The 24,355-nt window shown below is 34.3% G+C and overlaps 1 protein-coding gene across 1 annotated transcript in view; it reads left to right on the top strand.

The window, feature by feature from the left end:
• The window catches only part of Gdpd1 (glycerophosphodiester phosphodiesterase domain containing 1), a 42,401-nt gene that overhangs the window by 8,442 nt on the left and 9,604 nt on the right, over positions 1–24,355 (top strand). The window contains exons 2-6 of the mRNA XM_047547235.1: positions 5,991–6,033; positions 13,315–13,450; positions 15,696–15,741; positions 21,263–21,381; positions 21,881–21,970. Coding sequence (XP_047403191.1) covers positions 5,991–6,033; positions 13,315–13,450; positions 15,696–15,741; positions 21,263–21,381; positions 21,881–21,970 — 434 coding nt within the window. The remainder of the gene's footprint in view (positions 1–5,990; positions 6,034–13,314; positions 13,451–15,695; positions 15,742–21,262; positions 21,382–21,880; positions 21,971–24,355) is intronic.

The following is a 24,355-nucleotide window of genomic DNA, read 5'->3' on the forward strand; positions in this document are numbered from 1 at the left end:
CTGCCTCAACTCCCCAGTAGCTGCCACTATGGGCATGTGCCACTGCACTTGGATTTAGACTCTTTTGAGAAACATCTCTCTTTTCCCCATTCACCCCCACTACCCCAGCTTCTGGTAACCACCATTTTACTCTCTACTTATAGGAATTCTACTTTCTTGGATTCCACACAGAAGTAAGGTCAGGTGTTTTTTGTCTATCCATGTCTGGCTTATCTCACCTAACATCATTTCCTCTAGGTTCATTGATATTCTCATAAATGAAAATATTCCCCATCGCCATATGTATACATTCAGGTGACTACCTCTCAGATAAAGATATACAGCATTTCTAGAACCCCGTGAGATTCCCTTATTCCCCTTCTCAGTATATCTCTCTCCATCCTCAAAGATAACGATTCTTCTGACTTTCCATTACTGATTTATTTAAGAGCAATTTTCAAAGTATGGTCTGTGAACTCTTGAGGGTCGGTCCCTATGGCCTTTCATGGATCTGCAACGTCAAACTATTATTATTCACCTTTTTTACTTCATTGATATTTGCATTGATGGTACAAAAGCATTGATGGCAAGTACTGGGGTGTAATGCTCCATAGTAGAGTGTGTCCTTTGCTTACATGATGCCCTGGGTTCAATCTCCAGCACCAAAAAGAAAAGAAGAAAGAAAAAGCATTGGTGGGTAAAAATACCAATTGCCTCAGCATGAATCAAAGCAGTGGTACCAAGTATACTAGTAGATATTGTAGTCTTCCCCATCACATTCTCACAGTTAAAAAAAAAAAAAAAAAAAAGTCAGTTTCACTTAAGAATATTCTTCTACTTGGGAGACTGAGGCAGGAGGATCACAAGTTTGAGAACAGGCTCAGCAACTTAGTGAGATTCCCATCTCAAAATTAAAAATAACATAAAGGACTGGGGATGTAGCTTAGTGGTATAGCATGCCTCAGTTCAATCCCCAGTACCACACACAAAAAAATCCATGGAGTATTAGTAAAAATTATTTATTTTATTATGTTCAACTCTTGAGTACATTTAACTTTTAATATTCTGTATGACAACGTTAGGAGTATATACAAAACACCTTTTCTAACTACCAAAACATTTTGTTTGTTTGTTTGTTTGTGTTCCTATCTTTTTTAAACATTTATTTTTGATTCATTGTACACAAATGGGGTACAATTTTTCATTTCTCTGGTTGTATGTGATGTTTGTTTTGAGGAAAAAAACTTGTTCAGTCATTTGAGTTGTGAGCTAAATTAACTATTTTTTCCCCCACAGAACAGCATTTTTACTTTAAAGAATAAGTAAAAAGTGTACTTATCTGGGCTTGAATGTTTGGCAGAGGTAGTCTTGAAAATGAATAAAGTGAGTCTGTCACTTTAAGAAAAATAATCTAACTGCCTTCTATTAATGTAGTACCAATAATTTAATTTGAGTTTTCAAGAAAAAAATTAGAATTTTATTTCTTCTCGTTTTGTTTTTGTGCTCTACTATTGAGTGATACCTCCATTTTGAGACAGGGTCTCACTGTGTTGCCCTAGCTGGCCTCCAACTTGAAATCCTCCTGCCTCAGCCTTCTGAATCGCTGGGATTACAGGCATATGTCACCATGCCTTACCAAAAATTAGAATTTTAGAGAACATCCTCCATCATGAACTTAACAGCTTTCCAGTTCTTAAAGACTGTCCTGATGAGATCAATTGTTAACAAATGTGATTTTAAAATATCACATAATGAAGGTGTCAACACTTAGAAGATCAACATAATTCAGTGAATCAATATTTTCCATATAACCAATGAATAATGTTATAAAATCTTACATGTGAAAGATCCATTCATAAAGATGGACCAGTGGGGTTCCATGTAATAGAAGAGGAGGAGGTCATTGATGTAGTTCAGATTCTACAGTGCAACTTACTTTTAAGAAGTTAACACTTGTGAATTTTGAGGCAGTAACTTTTTTCTTCTTTTTTTCTTTTGGTGTTAGGAATTGAAAATAGGGTCTCATGCTTTCCGGCAAGTGCTTTACCAATGAACTACCCCCACAGCCCCTTGATGCATTGCCAGAGAAGAATCTTTCTTTTCCAACTACTTAGCTGTGTGAAGGTAGATATATATAAAGCAGATATGAGAATCTAGCTGTTTTCTATTAAACTAGATATTAAAGAGATTTACAAAAATGTGTAACAACACTCTAATTTTTTAAACATATTTTTCATAAAAGTATCATGTTGGGTTGGGCTTGGGGATATAGCTCACTGGTAGAGCACTTGCCTCACATGTGCCAGGCTCTGGGTTCAATCCACAGCACAAGAAAAAAAAATAGTATTGAGTTTGTTGCTATTTTCAAATAAAGAAAAATAAATTTCTAGGATTTAATTTCTAATACATTTACATTACTAATGGATATAATCCATGTAATCAGGGTACTCAATTTTTAAGAGTATGAAGGGGTCAAGTAATCAAAATGGTCTGTGTATGTCTGTCTGCTTGCCCTTCAACCCTTTTCAGTACTAGATTGAACTCAGGAGTACTTTACCACCAAGCTATTTCCCCAGCCCTTTGTATTTTTTTTTTTTTTTTTTTTTTTTTTTAGCCCTTTGTATTTTAAGACAGAATCTAAATTGTCCAGGATGGCCTTCAATTTGCCAAAGCTGACCTGTTATTTGTGATCCTCCTGCCTCAACTTTCCTAGTAGCTGGGATTACAGGCATGCCTGGCTCAAGACATTAACTCCTAAATATAATAAAAATTATTGTACTCTGATGTAATAAGAAAGTGCTTCATAGAAGAGAAGAGAACTAGCTCTCAAATTAAGATTAAGAAAGATTGGCCAGACATGGTGGTACACGACTGTAATCCCAGCAATGCAAGAGATTGAGGCAGGAGGATTACAAATTCCAAGTCAGCCTAGACAATTTAGTGAGACCCTATCTCAAAATAAAAAAATAAAATAAAATAAAAATAAGGACTGAGGACATAGCTCAGTGGTAGTGCCCCTGGGTTCAATCCCCAGTGCCATGAAAAATGAAATGAAACAAGGTCAATTAACTTCATCTAACCAAGAGTCCACTCACCTCAAAAGGGCACTTTCTTTTGAAGGAAAAAAAAACAAAACAAAACTATAAGCTCCGTATTTACTACACCTGTTTTCTATTATGCTCTAGAAAGGAAAAGTGAACCCAAATCAAACTAGCTTTTTTCACATAGTATCCCTTTCTATTTCTAACTGGTGTAACTTTTAGAACATTAAAACAATGTATGTTTCCATATATCTTGTGTTTCTGTTGATTATTAATTAGGTTGTCATGAAAATACAATCTTAACAATATAATAAGGAAACTTTAATATTCTCACAGGTATGTTCAAATGATATTTTTAATAAAACATTTTCTTTAAAAAAATTTTTTTTTGTAATTGTAGATGGATGGCATGACTTTATTTTATTTTATGTTTTGCTAAGGATCGAACATCAGTGCCTGAACATGTGCCGGGCAAGCACTCTGCCACTGAGTTACAGCCCCAGTCTGTTGCCCAGGTTGACCTGGAATTCAAGATCCTCCTATTATTCAGCCTCCCAAGTGTCTGGGATTATAGGCATGTACTACTGTGCCTGATTTTGTTTATAAAACATTCAAATGTTAATACTTGAACCATATCCTGAACTTGAATTGCCTGGTAGGTGGTGCTTGCCTATAATCCCAACTACTCAGGAGACTGAGGCAGGAGAAAAGAAAATAACTGTTATTTTTTGTTTGGTACCCAGGATTGAACCCAGGGGTGCTTAATCACTGAACCACATCCCCAGACCTTTTTATTTTCCTATTTGACACTGGGTTTTGCTAAATTGCTTAGGGCTTCACTAAGTTCCTGAGGTTGGTCTTGAATTTGCAATCCTCCTTCCTAAGCATCCTGAGTTGCTGGAATTCCAAGTATGGACCACTAGGCCCAACTCAAATTGACTGTTTTTGTGAATTTTTTTTCCCCATGTGCAGTTCATCAATTATTTAAAAGTACTGAAATCTTTTTTAAGAATGTTTTTGGGGCTGGGGAGATAGCTCAGTTGGTAGAGTGCTTTGCCTTGCAAGCACTCAAGGCCCTGGGTTCGATTCCCCAGCACCCCAAAAAAAAAAAAGAATGTTTTTTTTAGTTGTAGATGGACACAATACCTTTATTTTATTTACTTTTTTGAGGTGCTGAGCATAGAACCCAGTGCCTCACACCTTGCTTTGCCACTGAGCTTCAACCCCAGCCCAGTATTTTTTTTTTTTTTTTTTTTTTTTTTCGATGCTGGGGATTGAACCCAGGGCCTTGTGCTTGCAAGGCAAGCACTTTACCAACTGAGCTATATCCCCAGCCCTGGATTTTTTTTTATTGAAAATTTATTTTTATTTTTACAGACTGCATTTTGATTCATTGTACACAAATGGGGTACAACTTTTCATTTCTATGGCTGTACACAATGTAGATTCACACCATTCAAGTAATCATAAATATACATAGGGTAATACTGTCTGTTTCATTCTACTATCTTTCCTTCCCCCACCCCCTCCCACCCCACTGAAATCTTTTAGTTTAAAAATATCTAAAAACTTTTGGCTAGCATGTGTGTCGCTAATTGACTCTTTATCTAGTTTATAACATTGGATAATTTTTTGTCATTCAATATATTCACATCAAAATCTGTCCTATTGTCATTAAATGTTGTCTACTCTTCCCTTTAATGGACTTTCACCAAGTACCTATTCTTTAGCAGTTAGTCTATGATAATGGCAATTATAATAGCAATAATTCTTTACTTTCACTGAATGCTCACTATAGTATTTCATTGAATTTAATGCCATCGATTATAAGACACTTTTTTTTTTTTTTTTTTTTGGTGCCAAGGATTGAACTCAAGGCCTTGGACATGCGAGGCAAGCACTCTACCAACTAAGCTGTATCCCAAGCCCATAAGACACATTTTTTATGTACTGTTAAGTAAAAGAAAAGTCTTCCATTTAAACTCTTACACACCATCCATTGACAGATGTACCCAAACTTCAGAAATGTTCAAAAATGAAAAGCTATAATTTTTAGAACTTATTGTGCTTTAGATGTTAACTCATTTAATTATACCAATCCCAAGAGATAGGTACTGCCATTATCATTCTAATGAATAAGCAAGCTCAACCATGGAGAGGTTAGGTGACTTCCCTAGGATCATCCAAATAATTAAATAGATTTGAGACCAGACATCCTAACTCCACAGTCTCACCCTCAGCTATTACACTCTCTTGCCTTCTGCCAAGGTAATTTAAACAGTCACTTCTTTTTGATAATTCATGAGATAGGGAGGAGAGAGACAAACAACTTATGCTATGCTGTGATAAATGCCTTTGGTAGAGGTTGCATAAGAGATTATGAGGCTATAGAGGGAAAATCGTGTGTGTGTGTGTGTGTGTGTGTGTGTGTGTGTGTGTGTGTGAATACACTGGTTGTACGTGAAAACAATACCTTTATTTTATTTTTATGTGGTGCCGAGGATCATGCGCGTCAGGCAAGCACTCTACCACTGAGCCACAACCCCAGCCCCGGAATTTTAACTCTGTCTGAAGATATGTATGTGTATCAAGTCCTCTTTCTGTCTTTCCTTTAACAAGAGCTTAAACATCATATTTAGGTTCTTCTAACCTTCCTGCATTTCTGTACCTGTTTTGATTTCCTTTTTTCTTTTTTCTTTTTTTCCTAGTTCTGGGGATTGAACCCAGGGCCGCTAGCATGTTAGGCAAAGGCTCTACCACTTTTGATCTTTGATTCCTACTAGTATGGCTAAACAAAAACAGAAACAACAAACAAACAAAATAAAAATACTGTGCACTCTTTAAAAATGCATGTGCTATAATATCTACATAATAAATAGGCATCAGGAATCTAACTGTACTAAAATTTCTAGAAAAATAAAATGTTCAAAATAGCTAAGTAAATGAAATTAGAATTTAATGTCTTCACAGGTGCTGGAGAAAATTTGGAGAATACAATGGAAGCCTTTCAGCAGTAAGTATATAAAAAATACTCTTTTACAGTTTATCATTAAAGTATTGTGATGAACAAAGCAAAGATAGTATACATGTAGCATCTACTTGTGGTAGTTGTTTCTATAAAATCCTATTTTTTATTTAGTCTTAAGTATTACAAAGAGTTTTTGGCTTCTGTATAACTGAAAAACCACCAGAGTTTTGGGTAATCAAAGATACTATAGTTCCAAAGCTGAAAGAAGACATTTGTAACAAGGAACATACTGTGTATAATGCTAATTAGTCTTGGAGAGAAAGAGAAAACAAAACAACTGTTACATGGGCTGCTGTTTACCAAAAGGAAAGGATCATGTCTTGGTGCCCACTGGTTTTGTTACAGACCTGAACCTATAATCTGGTCCTATACTTTTTTCAAATAAGATATATTAAAATGTTCTATTTATAATTGATTCACATTTCGTATACACATTTTTTAGCGCACTCCACAGAGAAGCTGTAGGAGACGGGAATGAAAGCTGTTGGCTACCCTTGTTCTCTTAGAGTCAATTATTATTATCACTTTGTGATAATGGTGAGAACACTGTTTTCCTTTCCCTGAAAAACTACACACAATGAAAGACATTACCTATTTATGTTTAATGAGAAAAATAATTTCTTATGTAATTTTGAGACATATAGAATTTGGATGGGATCTTGCTTTGTTGTTGTCTAAGTTGGTCCCAAACTCCAGAGCATTTTTGAGCCATTTTTATGTATATAATTGTGACTAAGAAATCAGGAGAATTTTTCTTTTTAATTTATTTAACTTATTTATTATTTACTTATTTATTTTTGATGGTGCTGGGATGGAATACAGGGACTTGTGCACCATAACCACTCACTCTACTACTGAACTGTGATCTCAGCCCAGGAAAATTTGAACTAAGTTTTGTTCTGCTTCTCACCAAAGACAGCTTAGAGATTATTTTTCCTATTATCAGACCCAAAGGTACTGCTTCTAGTTTCATCTGAATCCTTCTATTTGTCATCTCTTACTTTACCTGTTGGTTATTATCTCAAAAGTCTATTACAAAAATGCAAAATCTTTATTTTCTCTATGTAGATTGTTTATCTAGCAAGTTGTCTATAGCTAAATATAGGGATATAATTTTCTAAGTTTTTTTAGTTGTAGATGGATACAATACCTTTTTTATTTATTTATTTTTATGTGATGCTGAGGATCCAATCCAGTGCCTCACACTTGCTAAGCAAGTGCTCTACCACTGAGCTACAATCCCACCCCCTAGGTATTTAATTTTATGTGTATATTTTTCTACACAGGTGCATGTATGTGCACACACTATCAGTTATCATATGTGAGCTGGGATTTACTTGGGAGAAACTGCCCATAACTTTAAGTGATTTTAGTATTATTTATGGAAGCACATTATTTTGGAGGTTTTTCCCCATATTCTTTTTTAAATTTTTACCACTTTTTTTTATGAAATTAAAACACTAGGTTACAAAGATGTACATTTGAAATATCACATTTTTTATTAAAATATTTTTTAATATTTTATTTTTACAGACACATTTTGATTATACACAAATGGGGTACAACTTTTCATTTCTAGGTTGTACATAATGTATATTCACGCCATTCGTGTAATCATACATATACATAGGGTAATACTGTCTGTTTCATTCTACTGTTTTTCTATCCCCACCCCCCACCCCTTTTTCCTCTACACCATCCAAAGTTCCTTTATTCTTCTCTTACCCCCACCACCCCCCATCGTTATATATTGTCATGCACTTATCAGAGAAAATATTCGGCCTTTGGTTTTTTGGGCTTGGCCTATTTCACTTAGCATGATATTTTCCAACTTCATCCATTTACCAGCAAGTGCCATAATTTTACTATTATTTATGGCTGAGTAATATTCCATTGTGTGTATATACCAGTTTCTTTATCCATTTGTCAGTTGAAGGGCTTCTTGGTTGGTTCCACAATCTAGCTATTGTGAATTGAGCTGCTATGAACATTGATGTGGCTGCATCACTGTAGTATGCTGATTTTAAGTCCTTTGGGTATAGGCCAAGGAGTGGGATAGCTGGGTCAAATGGTGGGTCCATTCCAAGTTTTCTCAGGAATCTCCATATTGCTTTCCAGAGTGGTTGTACAAATTTGCAACCCCACCAGGAATGTATGAGTGTGCCTTTTTCCCCACATCCACTCCAACACTTATTATTTGCTTGTGTTCTTGATAATAGCCATTCTAATTGGAGTTAGATGAAATCTTAGGGTGGTTTTCATTTGCATTTCTCTAATTACTAGGGATGATGAGCACTTTTTCATATATTTGTTGATCACCTGTATATCTTCTTCTCTGAAGTGTCTGCCCATTTCTTTAGCCCATTTATTGATTGGGTTCTTTGTATTTTGGGTGTAAAGTTTTTTAAGTTCTTTATAAACTTTGGAGATGAGTGCCCTGTCTGAAGAGTATGTGGAAAAGATTTTCTCCTACTCTATAGGCTCTCTTTTCACATTATTGATTGTTTCCTGTGCTGAGGAAAAAACTTTTTAGTTTGAATCTATCCCATTTATTGATTCTTGCTTTTATTTCTTGCGCTATGGGGTTCTTGTTAAGGAAGTTTGGTCCTAAGCCAACATGATGGAGATTTGGGCCTACTTTTTCTTCTGTTTGGTGAAGGGTCTCAGGTCTAATTCCTAGATCCTTAATCCATTTTGAGTTGAGTTTTGTACAGGGTGAGAGATAGGGGTTTAGTTTCATTGTACTGCATATGGATTTCCAGTTTTGCCAGCACCATTTGTTGAAGAGGCTGTCTTTTCTCCATTGTAAGTTTTTGGCACCCTTGTCTAGTATGAGATTACTGTGCTTATGTGGGTATGTCTCTGTTTCTTCTATCCTGGACCATTGATCTACCTGTCTATTTTGGTGCCAGTACCATGCCATTTTTGTTACTATTGCTCTATAGTAGAGTTTAAGCTCTGGTATAGTGATACATCCTGCATCACTCTTCCCGCCCAGGATTGCTTTAACTCCTGGGTCTTTTGTTCTTCCAGGTAAATTTCATGATTGTTTTTTCAGTTTCTATGAGAAATGTCATAGGGATTTTAATTGGAATTGCATTAAATCTGCATAGCACCTTTGGAAGTATGGCCATTTTGATAATATTAATTCTGCCTATCCAAGAACATGGGAGATCTTTCCATCTTCTAAGGTATTCCTCAATTTCTTTCTTCAGTGTTTTGTAGTTTTCATTGTAGAGATCTTTCACCTCTTTGGTTAGATTGATTCCCAAGTATTTTATTTTTTTTGAGGCTATTGCAAATGGAGTTGTTTTCCTCATTTCCCTTTCAGATGTTTCATTGCTTATGTTTAAAATGCTTTAGATTTATGTGTGTTGATTTTATAACCTGCTATTTTGCTGAATTCATTGATGAGGTCTAGCAGTTTTTTGGAGGAGTTTTTTGGATCCTCTAACTAGAGAATATTGTCATCATCAAATAGTGACAGCTTAAGTTCCTCTTTTCCTATTCGTATCCCTTTAATGAAAATATCACATTTTTTAATCTTTCTTTTTTTTTTTTTGGACTGGAGATTAAACCCAGGGGCATTTAACCACTGAGACACATTTTTATTTTGAGAAATTGTCTAAGTTGCCAAGGCTGGCCTCAAACTTTGGCTCCTCTTGCCTCAGCCTCCCAAGTTGCTGGGATTATAGGTTTGCACTACAATGCAGGGCTAATATATACTTTTTAATTGTACTTTTTTTTCTAAGTATTTTATTGTTTAACTGCTAAGACACTTAGAAGGTTCCCTCTTCCCCCAAACATATCTGCTTCGTAAACTACTAGAAGTCCAGCATGGTGGGTACATGCCTATAGTCCCACGTACTTAGGAGGCTGGGGCAAAAGGATTGCTTGAGCTCAGGAGTTTCAGAGTTCCGGACCAGCCTGGGCAACATAGTAAGACACTGGCTCAAAAAGAAGAGGGCTGAAGTTGTGGCTCAGTGGTAGAGCACTTGCCTAGCACATGTGAGGCACTGTGTTTGATTCTTAGCACCACATTAAAAAAAAAAAACAAAAAACAAAAAACTAAATAAGCAAAATAAAGGCATTGTGTCCATCTACAACTAAAAATATTTTAGAAAGAAGAGAGTTAAAAAGAAAGTACAAGAAAAATCATTTAAATATTTTACTTTAAGGTACCATTTATTAAAAAGTAAAGGAATTATAATACGTAATCAGCAAAAGACAAACTGTACTTAAGTGAGAGGATGATAATCCTTATTATCTTGAGGAGAGATAATAAAAAATGATGGCCAACTAAAACTTGGATTTTATTTATGTATTCATTTAGATGTATATTTCACAAAGCATATCTAACATGGAGATAAACTTGATGACATAATAGAGAAAGTGTAAGTAGTTGGTGGGAGGAAACTTGGTTTAGATTAACCAGAAAATTGAAAAGACACTAAGACTGAAAGAGCTATATTTGAAGAAAGAAAAGTTATTTTTAAAATGTGGAATGTTTGAGATTAAGGTAGGACATTAAGTGGACAAGGTGTGTCTAGGAGATTGAAAGGACTTTAGAGATGTATGAAAAATTAATTCATATTAGAGTGTGACTAGAGAAGTAATCATGTCTAAGAATTGTATCTCACATTTTATAAAAAGTTCTTTAATGTGGTTTATAAAATGCTTTCACAAACACCATCTCCTTTGTATTATAAATATGGCTCTTCTATGGTTTCCTTAGGAGCAGAAATCTTTCTTATTGATCTCTCACTTCCTAACATCTTGCTCAGGCTCTTACACTGATAGGTTCTCACTAGTTGCTCATTGAATGAAATATGGAATGATGCACTCCCAAATCAAAGCAAAATATTAGCAAAAGACTGATACAGGAAACAAAACCCCATCATAGCAAACATAGAACCCAAAACTAAGGAATCACCTCTCTCTCTCTCTCTCTCTCTCTCTCTCTCTCTCTCTCACACACACACACAAACACACACACACACACACACACACACACACACACACACACAGAGTTACTAAGCCCTTGAGTATGTAAAATCTGGTTCTTAAGAGCTAATAAAAGTAGGTTATTAAACCAGGCTGCCTTTGTAAATACCCAGAAGACAATGTGATCCCTCTGGTACTCACATGAATGGTAGGAGAAAGAAGCAAATTGTATTAGCAATAGTTGGAAGTGTAAATTGGCAGACAAAGTAATTAATCAGTGCCCTGATTCTCATGGTAAATTTTTATAGTATCTAGTTACTATAATACTAATTCATCTTTGAAATGGAAGTACATACTTATTGAATAAGGTTGCTTGTTAACTGACTTGGAAATTTGTATAAGCCTGAATCAGGCTTGGTGACACACACCTGTAATCCCAGCAACTCAGGAGGCTGAGGCAGGAGGATCACAGGTTTGAGGACAGGCTTGACAATTTAGTGAGAGCCTGTCTCAAAATAAAAATAAAAGAGCTAGAGATATAGCTCTGTGGTAAAGCACCCCTAGTTCTCTTCCCCCCAAAAAACCAAACCAAACAAACAAAAAGCAAAACAACACTTTAATTTTAACTTTTTAAAAAAGTATTTATTTTTTGCATTACTGAGGATTGAACTAGTACCATGCTAGGCAAGCACTCTATCACTGAGCTACATTCCCAGCCCAACTTCGTTCTTTAAATGTGAATATCCAGGTTCCCTAGCATCATTTGTTAAAATTGGTTCCTTTGTCCATTAAAATGGTCTTGGCACCTTTGTGAGGGCTTATTTCTGAGCTCTCTGTCCTGTCCCATGTGTGTTTGTTATGTCCGTATATGTTTTTATTTATACCACTACCACATTGTTTTGATTCCTATAGCAAGTTTTGAAATAGAGAAGGGTGAGCCCTTCAACTTTTTATTTTTTAAGATTGTTTTGACTATTTGGGACCCCTCGAAATTCCATCTGAATTTTAGGATGGATTTTTCTATTTCTGCAAAAAACATCATAGGGATTTTGCTAGAATTGGCAAGAATCTGAGGATTGCTTTGAATCATATTAACGTCATAAGTACGTTTTTTATATTTGAATGTCTATATCTATATATCTTTAATTTCTTTTAGCAATGTTTTGTAGTTTTCATTATACAAGTCTTTTACCTCCTTGGTTAACTACTAAGTGTTTCATTGTTTTTGATATGCTATTGTAAATAGAATTTTTTTGTTAGTTTCCTTTTCAGATTATTCATTGTTAATGTATAGAAACACAATTTGTTTGTGTTAATTTTTAAATTTTTTTTTTTAGTTGTAGATGGACACAATTCCTGTATTTTATTTATTTATTTTTATGTGGTGCTGAGGATCAAACCCAGAGCCTCACAAGTCCTAAGCAAGCACTCTACCACTGAGCTACAGCTGCAGCCCCAATCCAACAACTTTCTTAAATTCATTTACTAGTTCTAAGAATATTTTTCTAGAATCTTTAGGATTTTGTGGGGAGGGGGTTGAGGTTTTGTGAGGATTGAACCCAGGGCCTTATACAAGCTAAGGAAGAGTTCTACCACTAAACTATAGCTCTAACTCAGGATTTTGTATATTTAAGATCATGTCGTCTGTGGATGATTTCACTTGTTCCTTTCAATATGAATTTTTTTCTTGCCCATTACTAGAATGTCCAATAGGATAAAAGCAACCAGCCCAGCCTTGTCTTGTCTTATTTCTTAGTCCTCTCTTTCTCTCTCTTTCTTTTTTCTTTTTTTGTACTGGGGATTGAACCCAGCATCACTTAACCACTGAGTCATTACCCCAGTGTCTCACTAAGTCTTCAGGGCCTTGCCAAATTGCTGAGGTTGTTTCAAACTTGGAATCCTCCTGCCTCGACCTACTGAATGGCTGGGATTACAGGCCTGTGCCACCAAACCCAGCAAACCTCTCATTTTTTAGATGTGGCTCTCAGAGGGAAATTTACTTGCCCAAAGTTATACAACTTTATAATAAATCAGGAATTGGTTTTAAGTTTCTTAACTTCTAGTCAAATAATCTTTCCATTATATTGAGTTGCCATGACTAAGGATAGCTGGTTATGGAAAGGAGGCAGTATGATTCACTTATATTAATTAAGATTACTTAGAATATTTTCACATCAGTGAATGTTGATAAATGATGTTGTTAAGGATATATTTCAGTATTACAGAATATTCTGAATTTGTAACTGAATTATTATATCGGACGCATGTAACCTAAATATTTGCATAAGTTCTAGGTTGTCATTTTTCTGTTTATTTCTTCAGTGCAGTTACAATTGGAACTGATATGCTGGAATTGGACTGCCATATCACAAAAGATGAACAAGTTGTAGTATCACATGATGAGAATCTGAAGAGATCAACTGGGGTCAATGTAAACATCTCTGATCTCAAATATTGTGTAAGTAAAAATGAATGATAAACTAGTAGACATTAGGGTAAAGTTCTTTTTTTGTTTTTTTTTAGGGTAAAATTTTTTAAGGCAGTGAATGCCAGACATTATTTCAGTAGGTAACTTTGAAAAATAATAGTGATTAAATAATAAATGTTAAAAGAATTTTTAAAATTTACTGTAACTTCCAGTGAGAATTTTGTACTGTACAAATACATCCACGAGCATGTATTTTTATAAATATTTTAATAAGATTACAAGTTCTCAAAGGTAAAGCTACTGGAATTCAATTTGTTGAATTTAGTTGATTCAGATTAAAGCTATAAATTATTTTTGTCTTCAAGTATAAGAAAGCGCCATTTAAAAATCTGATCATAATGGTTTATATTCTCACTATAGTAAATACTGATAAATGAAAGGAAACACAATGCTTACTTCTACCACCTTCAGCAAACTCCTATTAACAGGGTACCATCTATAGGTATACCTTGTTAATTTGTTGACAATTTTGTTCTCCCTATATATTGTGCATATTGTTTTAAACTCTTAAACATTATAAACATTTTCCATGCTTTTTTAAAAAATAGGCTTTTTTTTTTAAAGAGAAGTTTTGAGTTCACAGCAAAATTGAGTGGAAATACTGAATACCCATGTACTTACCCACTGACCCCACAAAAGCACATCCTTCCCCACCACCACATCCATACCAGAATGGCACATTTGTTATAGTTGATGTAACCCAAAGCCCGTAGTTTACATTAGAGTTCATTCTTGATAGAGTTCATTCTTGGCCCTGTACATTCTGTGGTTTAGACAAATTTATAATGACATGTGTCTACTATTATACTATCACACAAAATAGCTTCACTGCTGCCAGAGTCCTCTATTTATTCTTCTCTTCCTCCATCCCCTAATCTTTCTATTATTTCCATAGTTTTGCATTTTCTAAAATATCACATATTTGGAAGTATACAGTGTTTTGCCTTTCAGGTTCCATGCTTATTTTTCATAAATATTTGAAATGGCTGCATTTGTTACATTGAGTAAATCTATAATTATTTTTAACCAGTTTTTATTGGACATTGAATTGGTTGTACATTTTCATTGCTATACATAGAACTGGTACTGAATATCATTATGTGTAAAGAAAAAGTTTTCTCTATCTTTAGACACTTGTATAAAGTTATTTTTGAAAATATAAATAAGGACATATTTATAAAGACATATAAATATTTATATTAAAGTTATTTATAAATTTTTTTCTATATTTAAAGTTAATTCTCTAATTATTTCCCAAGAAGGAAAATTATTGGTTAAAAAAATAGAAATATTATCATTAGTATCTTAATATATATTATAGTTTCCTGTTGCCTGCTTGCTTGTTTTTTGGTGCTAGAGATTAAAACCAGGGCCTTGAACAAATTTAACATGAACCCTACTGCACTATACTCCCAGTCCCTCCTGTTAGCTTATTAAAAGATATTAAGAGTAAAAATTTCCATTTTTCTGTACCCTTACCATTATTAGTCATTGTAATTATCATTGGATTAGTTATATTTATATAAAATTATAATTATACCATAAGTTTTCTAGTTTGCTAGAAGTTTTAATGAGCATGATATTCTCCAACTCCATCCATTTACCAGCAAATGCCATAATTTTATTCTTCTTTAAGGCTGAGTAATATTCCATTGTGTGTGACTCTCTATCCTGTACAGCCAGGGAAATGAAAAGTTGTACTCCATTTGTGTACAGTGAATTAATGCACCCTGCTGTCATGTATAACTAAATAGAATAAATTTTTTAAAAAGTTTTAATAAGGAGCTGTGGATATAGTTCAGTTGGTAGAGTGCTTACCTTGCAAGCACAAGGCCCTGGGTTCAATCCCCAGTACCGCGTTAAAAAAAAAAAAGTTTTAATAAGCATTTCTTTGATTATTAATGAGTTTAAAGATTTTTCTGTATGATTATTAGCTATTTTTTCTTGAATTATCTATAGTGGATATTTTTCTACTGAAATATTGAGAAAAGATCTATATTAAATACTACAGACTTCTTGTAGGTGATAGAAGTAATTAAATTGTTAATTTGCCTTTGAGGATGTTGTTTATATAGGGCAAAGGGTACCCTATATAAATATATGTTTTGTTCACTTATTTTTCAAAGAAGCAAACTTTTACTTCATGTCTTAACATAATACACTAAAATACATTTTATTTTTGAGAGATAACTTTTTTCAATCATATCTTTTTAAGGAGCTCCCATCTTACCTTGGCAAACTGGACGTCCCATTTCAAAGAGGTAACATTTCTCATTTATCACTTAAACACTGATATTAAAGTATATTCATTTATGCTGAGAAAGCCCATCTGTGTCCTCTTTTCATAGTTACCTTCTTTTTAAAAGTACTGTCCTCTAAGCTTATTCTCTCAGAACTACAAATATAAGACTTTGATAGTCATCTGATCCAAAGATGATTAGACCCAATGATTTAACTAGCTCTTTTTATTTAAATTCACATAAAATTAATTTAAACTGGAATACTAATTACAGGAAACTTGAATAATATTGGGAATATTTTGCACCTCTAAAGCTTCAAATTCTAGGATATTGCCATAGCTTATAGTAGTCACCCATCATGAACAGAATAAAGAATAAGTTGGGACTGGAGATATAGCTCAGTTGGTAGAGTGCTTGCTTGTCAAGCACAAGGCCCTGGATTCAATCCCCAGCACTGCAAAAAAAAAAAAAAAAAAAAAAAGAATAAGTGAAAAGAAGTAGAAAAGACCTCTTGCAGATCTTTCTGGGTCTATAACATTTAATTCTGTCATTTAGCTGTGCCATATTTTAAATGTTTGAGGATACTTTTATTATTCAAACTATTAAACCACTAAACTGGCAATTTAGTGGTTTCCTTTCATTTGAGGGAACATTTCTCCCAAAGAAAAGTGTCTCCTGCCTTAAATTATTAGTCATTGCACGTTAGAATGGAAAATACACCACTTTGAGATATAAGTGCTGAGCAGGTATAGCCTAACAGTATCACAAGTCAGCTTCACATTTTGAATGATTCAAATGTATAAGTCAATAAAACTACAAGAGGCTGCATGTTATATACCTTGGTATAGTTTGCATACTGTTGAATCCTTGGGTAAATGTCAAGGATCTATTTTTTGTAACTTTTGCAATTTTTAATTTTAATTTTTCATTGACACATAATAATCGTACATATCTGCAGGGTACAGTGTTATGTTTCAATACATTATATGCATTATGTAATGATCAAATCGGTAAATAGCATATTTATCACCTCAAACATTTATCATTTTTTTGTGGTGGAAACATTTAAAATCCTCTCTTCTGGCTATTTTTGAAGTAGACAATACCTTATTGTTAACTATAGTTATCCTACTGAGCAGTACTAGAACTTGTTCTTTTCTAACTGTAACTTTGAATCAATTGGCTAGCCTCTCTTCTCCCTTCCCTAGCCTGTGGTAACCATTATTTTGTTAGCTACTTGTATTAAATCAATATTTTTAGATTTCATATATGAGTGAAATCATGCAATATTTGTCTTTCTGTGCCTGCCTGATTTTATTTAGCATAATGTCCTCCAGGTTCATCCTTGTTGTTGCAAATGATAGAGCAGTATTATGTTGTATATACATACCACATTTTCTTTGTCTATTCATCCCTTGTTGTACACTTAGATTCCATATCTTGGGTTATTGTTAATAGTGTCAGTAAACTGGGGAGTACAGATATCTCTTTCACATACTGATTTCGTTTCCTTAGTATGTATACTAAGTGTTTGGATTGCTGCATCATTTAATTGGTATATTATTAATTCTTTTAGGAATCTCCATACTGTTTTCCATAATGGCTATGCTACATTCCCACCAACAGTGTGCAAGATTCCTTTTTCTGCACATCCTCACCAGTACTTGTTATCTTTTGTCTTTAATACTAGCCATCCTATATGAAGTGAGGCAATATCTCATTGTGGTTTTGACTTGCACTGCCCTGATGATTAGTGATATTTTTTTCATACCTGTTGGTTATTTGTATGTCTTCTTTTGGAAAATACCTATTAGGTGTTTTGCTCATTTTAAAATCAGATTATTTGTTTTTGGTTTTTGTTTTATTTTGTTTTATTATTGAATAGTTTGAGTTCCTTTTATATTCTGTATATAAAATGTAACAATATAAATACAAAATATCTCTTGGCAAATGTATATCTGCAAGTATTTTTTTTCATTCTATAGGTTGTATCTTCCCTCTGTTCTTTCCTTTATTGTGATTGGATCTCTTGATATTAATTGTTTTGGGGAGGATACTGGCGATTGAACTCTGGGGCACCGGACCTCTGAACCACATCCCCAACCATATTTTGTATTTTATTTAGAGACAGGGTCTCACTGTCTTAGTGTCTCTCCATTGCCAAGACTGGCTTTGAATTCATGATCCTCCTGTCTAGGCCTTCCCAGTCACTGGGATTATAGGTGTGTGCCACCATGACATTATTTTTTTAAAAGAACTGTACCTACTCCATGAACTAGATTTAAAATTGGTCAATATAAGACTGTGGATATGGCTTAGTGGTTGAGTGCTTGTCCAGTATGCCCAAGGTCCCTGGTTTGATCCCCAATACCACAGAAATAGAAAATTAATCTATTTTTTTATTGTTTTATTCACTAAGTTATCTATTTTTAAGGAGTTTTTAAATCTGATGTTTATTTGGTTTTGCCTCCCAGGTGAGTATCATTAAGCTATGTTGGTTTGAGGAAACACATTTTTCATTCTCGTAGTTTATAGGATATTTGCTATGCTATGTGGCCAGGATTATAGGCATGCACTACTGAGCCCAGCAAAGCTGGTTGGGACCAGAAAGGTTAGGTACCTGAATGACAGTCTGAAGTTTGGTCTCTATTTTGTCTATTTTGTGTAGGCCTTAGAAAGTCACTGAAGATTATTAGGCAGCAGGAGAGACTTTTTTTTTTTTGGTACTGGGGATCAAAGCCAGGACCTTCCACATGCTAGGCAAGTACTCTTCAACTGAGTTACATCCTCAGTTCCTTTTTTCTGATTTTCATATCTGCTTCATAAAGTCATAAAACTTTTGACCATGAAGGGACCTTTGAGACCACTAATGGTGTTGTACATTAGCGATTAAAAACCAAAGTCTAAAGATGCAAATTAACTTGATCAAGGTCATACAACAAGTAAATGACAGAGCTAGAATTTGAAACTAGATTTCCTCCTTACTAGCTAGTGTTCAGCTAATGTTCATATTGCCTCTCCATCAAATGTCTCCTCAAATGCTATACTAATATGCCAGGTACTCTCAGGTTTCAGACAACTGTAAAGAATAATGAACTTTCATTCATATTGCATTCAACTCGTATCATAATTGACTTTGGACAATGACTCAGATGTGAAGTTCACTGCATTTGAAACAGACTACCATAAACACTTGACTCAGATTATTCAGAAAGTTGTTCCTTTTTTGTTTTTCAATCCTATTCTGCTCCAAACTCTTGTTTAGTTTTCTTTAGATACTGGAGAGACTACTTGAGGAGTATAAATTTCAACACTTTTGCTCTCTTTGTGGTTTGCAACTATACTGGAGAAATAATTGTTTTTTTTGTTTGTTTGTTTTAAATTAATTTATTGCTATAACTTTTTGTTGGCCATGTTTATAACTACTTTCTGTTGCTACCCACATATCAAACCTATTCAAGAGATTTTTAGTGTGTCCAAGCCACTTCCTGTTCATTCATCTCTCAACTTTCTTACCAAATTCTTTTTTTAAAATATATTTTGTAGTTTATAGGCAGACACAATACCTTTATTTTATTTTTATTCAGTGCTGAGGATTGAACCCAGGGCCTCTTATATGCTAGGTGAGCACTCCACCACTGAGCCACAACCCAAGCCCTCTCTTACCAAATTCTGACTCATCAAGTAATTGTTTTCTTTATTATTATTATTTAAAAAAAATTTTTTTTAGTTGTTGATGGACCTTTATTTTTATTTATTATATGTGGTGCTGAGAATGCTGAGAATGGATCCCAGTGCCTCACACATGCTAGGCCACAACCCCAGCCCCCTCATTGTTTTCTTTAAAGGGGTTCTTCAATGTGCCACGGGCTATATAAAAAGCATGATAAAAAAAGTGTTACCAAAGGGTTATTATCTATCCTGTTTACTTTAGTTTTTTGGTACCAGGGATTGAACCCAAGGTGCTTGACCACTAAGCCACATCCCAGCCTTGTTTTATATTTTATTTTGAGACAGGGCCTTGCTAAGTTGCTGAGGCTATCTTTGAACTTGCAATCCTCCTGTCTTGACGTCCCAAGCTGCTGGGGTTGCACGTGTGCATCACTGCACCTGGCTTATCATGCTAAGTTTATAGTGGCCTTTTTTTTTTTTTTTTCCCATAGTAATTCATTATCTGGATAATCTAGAGTTGACTATAATGTCAGTTTAAAAGTTCTAGCATGCTGTAGGGACCCTTCACTCATTCTGTCGTTCAACACACCTGTGGCATACATTTTTTTTTAAAATTGCTACTGGAAATTTGTTCTCAGGGGCACTTTACCACTGAGCCTCATCCCCAGCCCTTTCTTTTTTCTTTTCTTTTTTTTTTTTTTTTTTTAATTTTGAGACACAGTCTCACTAAGTTGCTTAGGGCCTCCCTAATTTGCTGAGGCAGGCCTGGAACTTATCATTCTCCTGCCACAGCCTCCTGAGTCACTGAAACTACAGGCATTACAGGAGTGTGCCACCATGCCTGACTCTACTTTTCTTTTTGTAGTCTTCTATTTCTTTGCTCTGGTTATCCTCTGCTCTGAACAATACTGGGACAAACTTCTATTTTTCCCACTCTTTTTCTGCATTCTAGAGGGGCCAAGATCGCCTAATTTGTGTTTCTTTATAGTAGCACACATTTTTTTCTTAGCATACATTTTAATTTCTTTGTTTCCTTACTGCTAAGTACCAATATTAAATTAATTTAACATATATGTCATTTTACTGATCCAGTTAGGTTTTTTTTTGTTTGATTTGTTTTAATTTGACCATCATATCTATCTTAATTGAGTGTGAATAGTTATTGTCCCATGGCAGTTCTTTAGACTGTTAGACTTGGAAGATAATAAAAAATTAAAAATAATTTTTTGAGTTGTAGATGGACACAGTACCTTTATTTAATTAATTAATTCATTTTATGTGGTGCTAAGGATCAAACCCAGTGCCTCATACATGCTAGGCAAGCTCTCTACCACTGAACCACAACCCAGTCCTACAGTGTTCTTAAAATGTAAAGTTCAATAAAAATGTAAGTCATAATTATAAACATAAGGTGTTGACATGAAAATATATTTTAAAAAAATTTTTTGTAGTTGTAGATGGGCAGAATGCCTTTATTTTATTTGTTTATTTTTATGGGTGCTAAGGATAGAACCCAGTGCTTCAACACATGCTAGGCAAAAGCTCTGCCACTGAGCTACAGCCCCAGCCCCTGAAAATATTTTTATTTGTGTAAAAAGATCAGGTTAAATTCTTGTAGGCACACCAAATCATGTTAAATACGGCGCACCAAACCATATATTAAAGTTTGCATAGGAAAAAAGGATACAGAAAGTACAAGTAGGCATAATGTAAATTATATCTAAGTTATTGGGTTTTAAATTATATTCCTTTTTCTTTATGCTTTGCCTCAATTTGTAAATGTCTTCAAATGAACACATACTATAACTTTTCTAATCATTAAAAAAGTAAATTACCTTTAAAAATACATTTACAAATCTTGCTTTCTCAGCGTGCCAGTGTGAAGGAAAGGATAACCGAATTCCATTACTGAAGGAAGTTTTCGATGCCTTTCCTAACACCCCCATTAACATCGATATCAAAGTCAACAACAATGTGCTGATTAAGAAGGTACTTGAGTCATTGCCTCCTCTTGGTGTGTTGCATCCAATTTCACAAACTAAATAAGGTCAGAGTAGATGACTGCATAGATTGGTAGTGTTCAAGGAAATGTGATACTCCACGCATCAGCATTGTTTTAAATAACATCTTGATAGAGGTCATTTTACTGCAGGGGAGTCTATTTTGAGAGTGAACTGGCACATTTCAGTCATGAATAAAAGTAAATCCTATGAGCCAGTCATTCTGGTATTTATACAGTTACCTTCTGGTTTAACTTGTTTAATTTGGGATTAGTTCATATGAAACTAATAGTTATATTTTGTTAAATAAATTATATAATGGTAAAATGTAAACAATTTTGTTTTTTTAATAATCTGAAATTTAGCAAATTTTTCAAAATTTTGTACTATCTATTGGCAGAGTCATTTGTAACCCATTTTTAAAGTAAAATGATACAAGTGGATCTACAAATAGGCACATGCATAAAATTTTGAATTTTCACATATAGGTTTCAGAATTGGTGAAGCAGTATAAGCGAGAACACTTAACAGTGTGGGGTAATGCCAGTTATGAAATTGTAGAAAAGTGCTACAAAGAGGTAAGTTTCAAAATGGTATAAAATGATCTTTGATGTTGTTTATATGTCTGTAAATACTTAGTTACACTAATACTTTTTTAAAACTATCTTTTTTCATAGCCTGCAGAGAAAGACAGATGGTACTAAATGGAGGCAACTAGCCAGAAGTTTACTAATAGATTTGGACCTTGTAATTTAAGTTCAATGTAATAGATTAGACTGGTTCACAGAATTACTCTCACATTTTATTATTGATCACATTTGTAATTGTTGATCACATTTTATTATGTGCATTATAAGACATCACATTTTATTATATGCATTATAAGACAAAATATGATTTCCTCTTTTAATGTCTTTTCTTTTAGGTAATTGTTTTGTGTAATTTTGAATTAAAGAAAGTGTAATTCTTCGACTTCTTTTTGCCTTATCCTTCAAATACACTTAGTTAAATTAGGCCAAGATCATGATTATCCAGCAGTATAAAAATCAAGGGCATTCACTCATTGAAAATTTTCTGGTTGAAGAAAATATGTCTATAAAAAATTAATTTGAGCTGGGCATGGTGGTGCACACCTATAATCCCAGCAGCTTGGAAGGGTGAGGGAGGAGGATTGAGAGTTCAAGGTCAGTCTAGGCAATTTGATGAGACCCTGTGTCAAAATAAAAAAAAATAAAAAGGACTGGGGGTATAGCTCGGTGGTAGAGTGTTTGTCTAGCATGCAACCTTATGCATATAAGCAAAATCCTGGAAAAAACCAAGTGTCCTTACATAAACAACTGAACAAACTCTGGCATATCCTTACAGTAGGATATGATTCAGCAGTGAAAGTTGCTGAATGAACTATTGATACAAGCAACAACCTGGATAGTCCTCAAGGACATGCTTAGTAAAAATTTAAAAAAAAATCAATCTCAAAATGTTGAATGAAGCACTGAGGATGGGGTAGAGAGTGGGTACCAATAAGAAATGGCACAAGGGCTTCTTGTTTGGTCATGAAACAGTTCTGTATCTTGCCTGTGATGGTGCTTACATGAATCTATATATGGGTTAAGATAGTACAGAACTTACACACACACACACACATGAATACATTTTAAAAATGGGGAAGCAAAGAAAAATGGTAAAAACTGAATAAGGTCTGTAGTCTAATTAACAGTAATATACCAATGTCGTTTTTTGGTTTTGATACTATGCTACCGTTTCATTAGATTTCACCTTTTGTGGAAGCTGAGTAAAGGGTAAAAGAGACTCTATTATTTTTGCAGCTTCCTGTAAGTCTGTAAATAGTTCACAATAAAAAGATCACTGTTGGTCCACAATCACAAAATTTTGCCCTTGATTCATGTCCACCCCTCCTCAAGCCTCTGGCTTTCTACCATATTAGAATTTGAAAACTCCAAGACTCTTTCAGCATAATATTCAAACATCACAGTGAAAATGTTGCAATAATATTCATCATTCATGTTAACAACATAATTAAGAGATATGTCTTTTACAGTTTGTAAAGTATAATTTATAAGAATTTTACAAACTGGGCATGGTGGCATGTGCCTGTAATCCCAACAACACACAGGAAGATCACAAGTTCAAGGCCAGCCTCAGCAACTCAGTGAAACCCTAAGCAACTTCATGAGACCCTGTCTCAAAATAAAAAATAAAAAGGTCTGGGGATGTGGCTCAGTGGTAAAGCACCTGGGTTTAATACCCAGTATCAAAAAAAAAAAAAAAATATATATATATATAGGATATAATTTTTGTTCAACATTTGCCAGCCCACCCACCTTTTCCCACCCCCACAAGTATCCTTGCATAGCTCTCCAGAAGAACCCAGTACTGTTTTTAGTGCTCTGGTTCCAAAGCTGTATAAGTTTTGAGGGGCCAGTCCCTAACCCTATTTTTTCCCCTACCCTCTGTTATTCTTAATGTATGAATTTACAGAACTCAAGGTTTTTCGGGGTCTCATATACTGTGTTACAGCTGAAACACCTGTATATAAATAAGTAAAAAACACCACGAAGCATCATATGAACACAGGTAAAATAAATACTCAAACTTTTTTACTTTTTTTTAAAAATAAATAGGTAATTTACAATAATTATTTAAAATCAATTCTTTTGCATGATTTTAAAATATAGAAAAATTATAACCATGATTTTAATTTGTTTTTTCAGTGAGACCTGAGGGTGTAACTCATTGGTAGGACACTTGCCTGGCATATACAAGGCCCTGGGTTTGATTTCCAATACTACACAAAAAAGTATATGTATATGCCTATGTGTGTATGAAGAGGTCACAAGAGAAGGAATGGGGAATTGTTATCTAATTAAAGTATGAATTTCAGTATTGCAAAGTAAAAAGACTTCTGGAGATCAGTTTAAAACAATGTAAATATACTTAAAAGT

Source organism: Sciurus carolinensis, chromosome 3 (assembly GCF_902686445.1).
Source record: "Sciurus carolinensis chromosome 3, mSciCar1.2, whole genome shotgun sequence".
Lineage (NCBI taxonomy): Eukaryota > Metazoa > Chordata > Mammalia > Rodentia > Sciuridae > Sciurus > Sciurus carolinensis.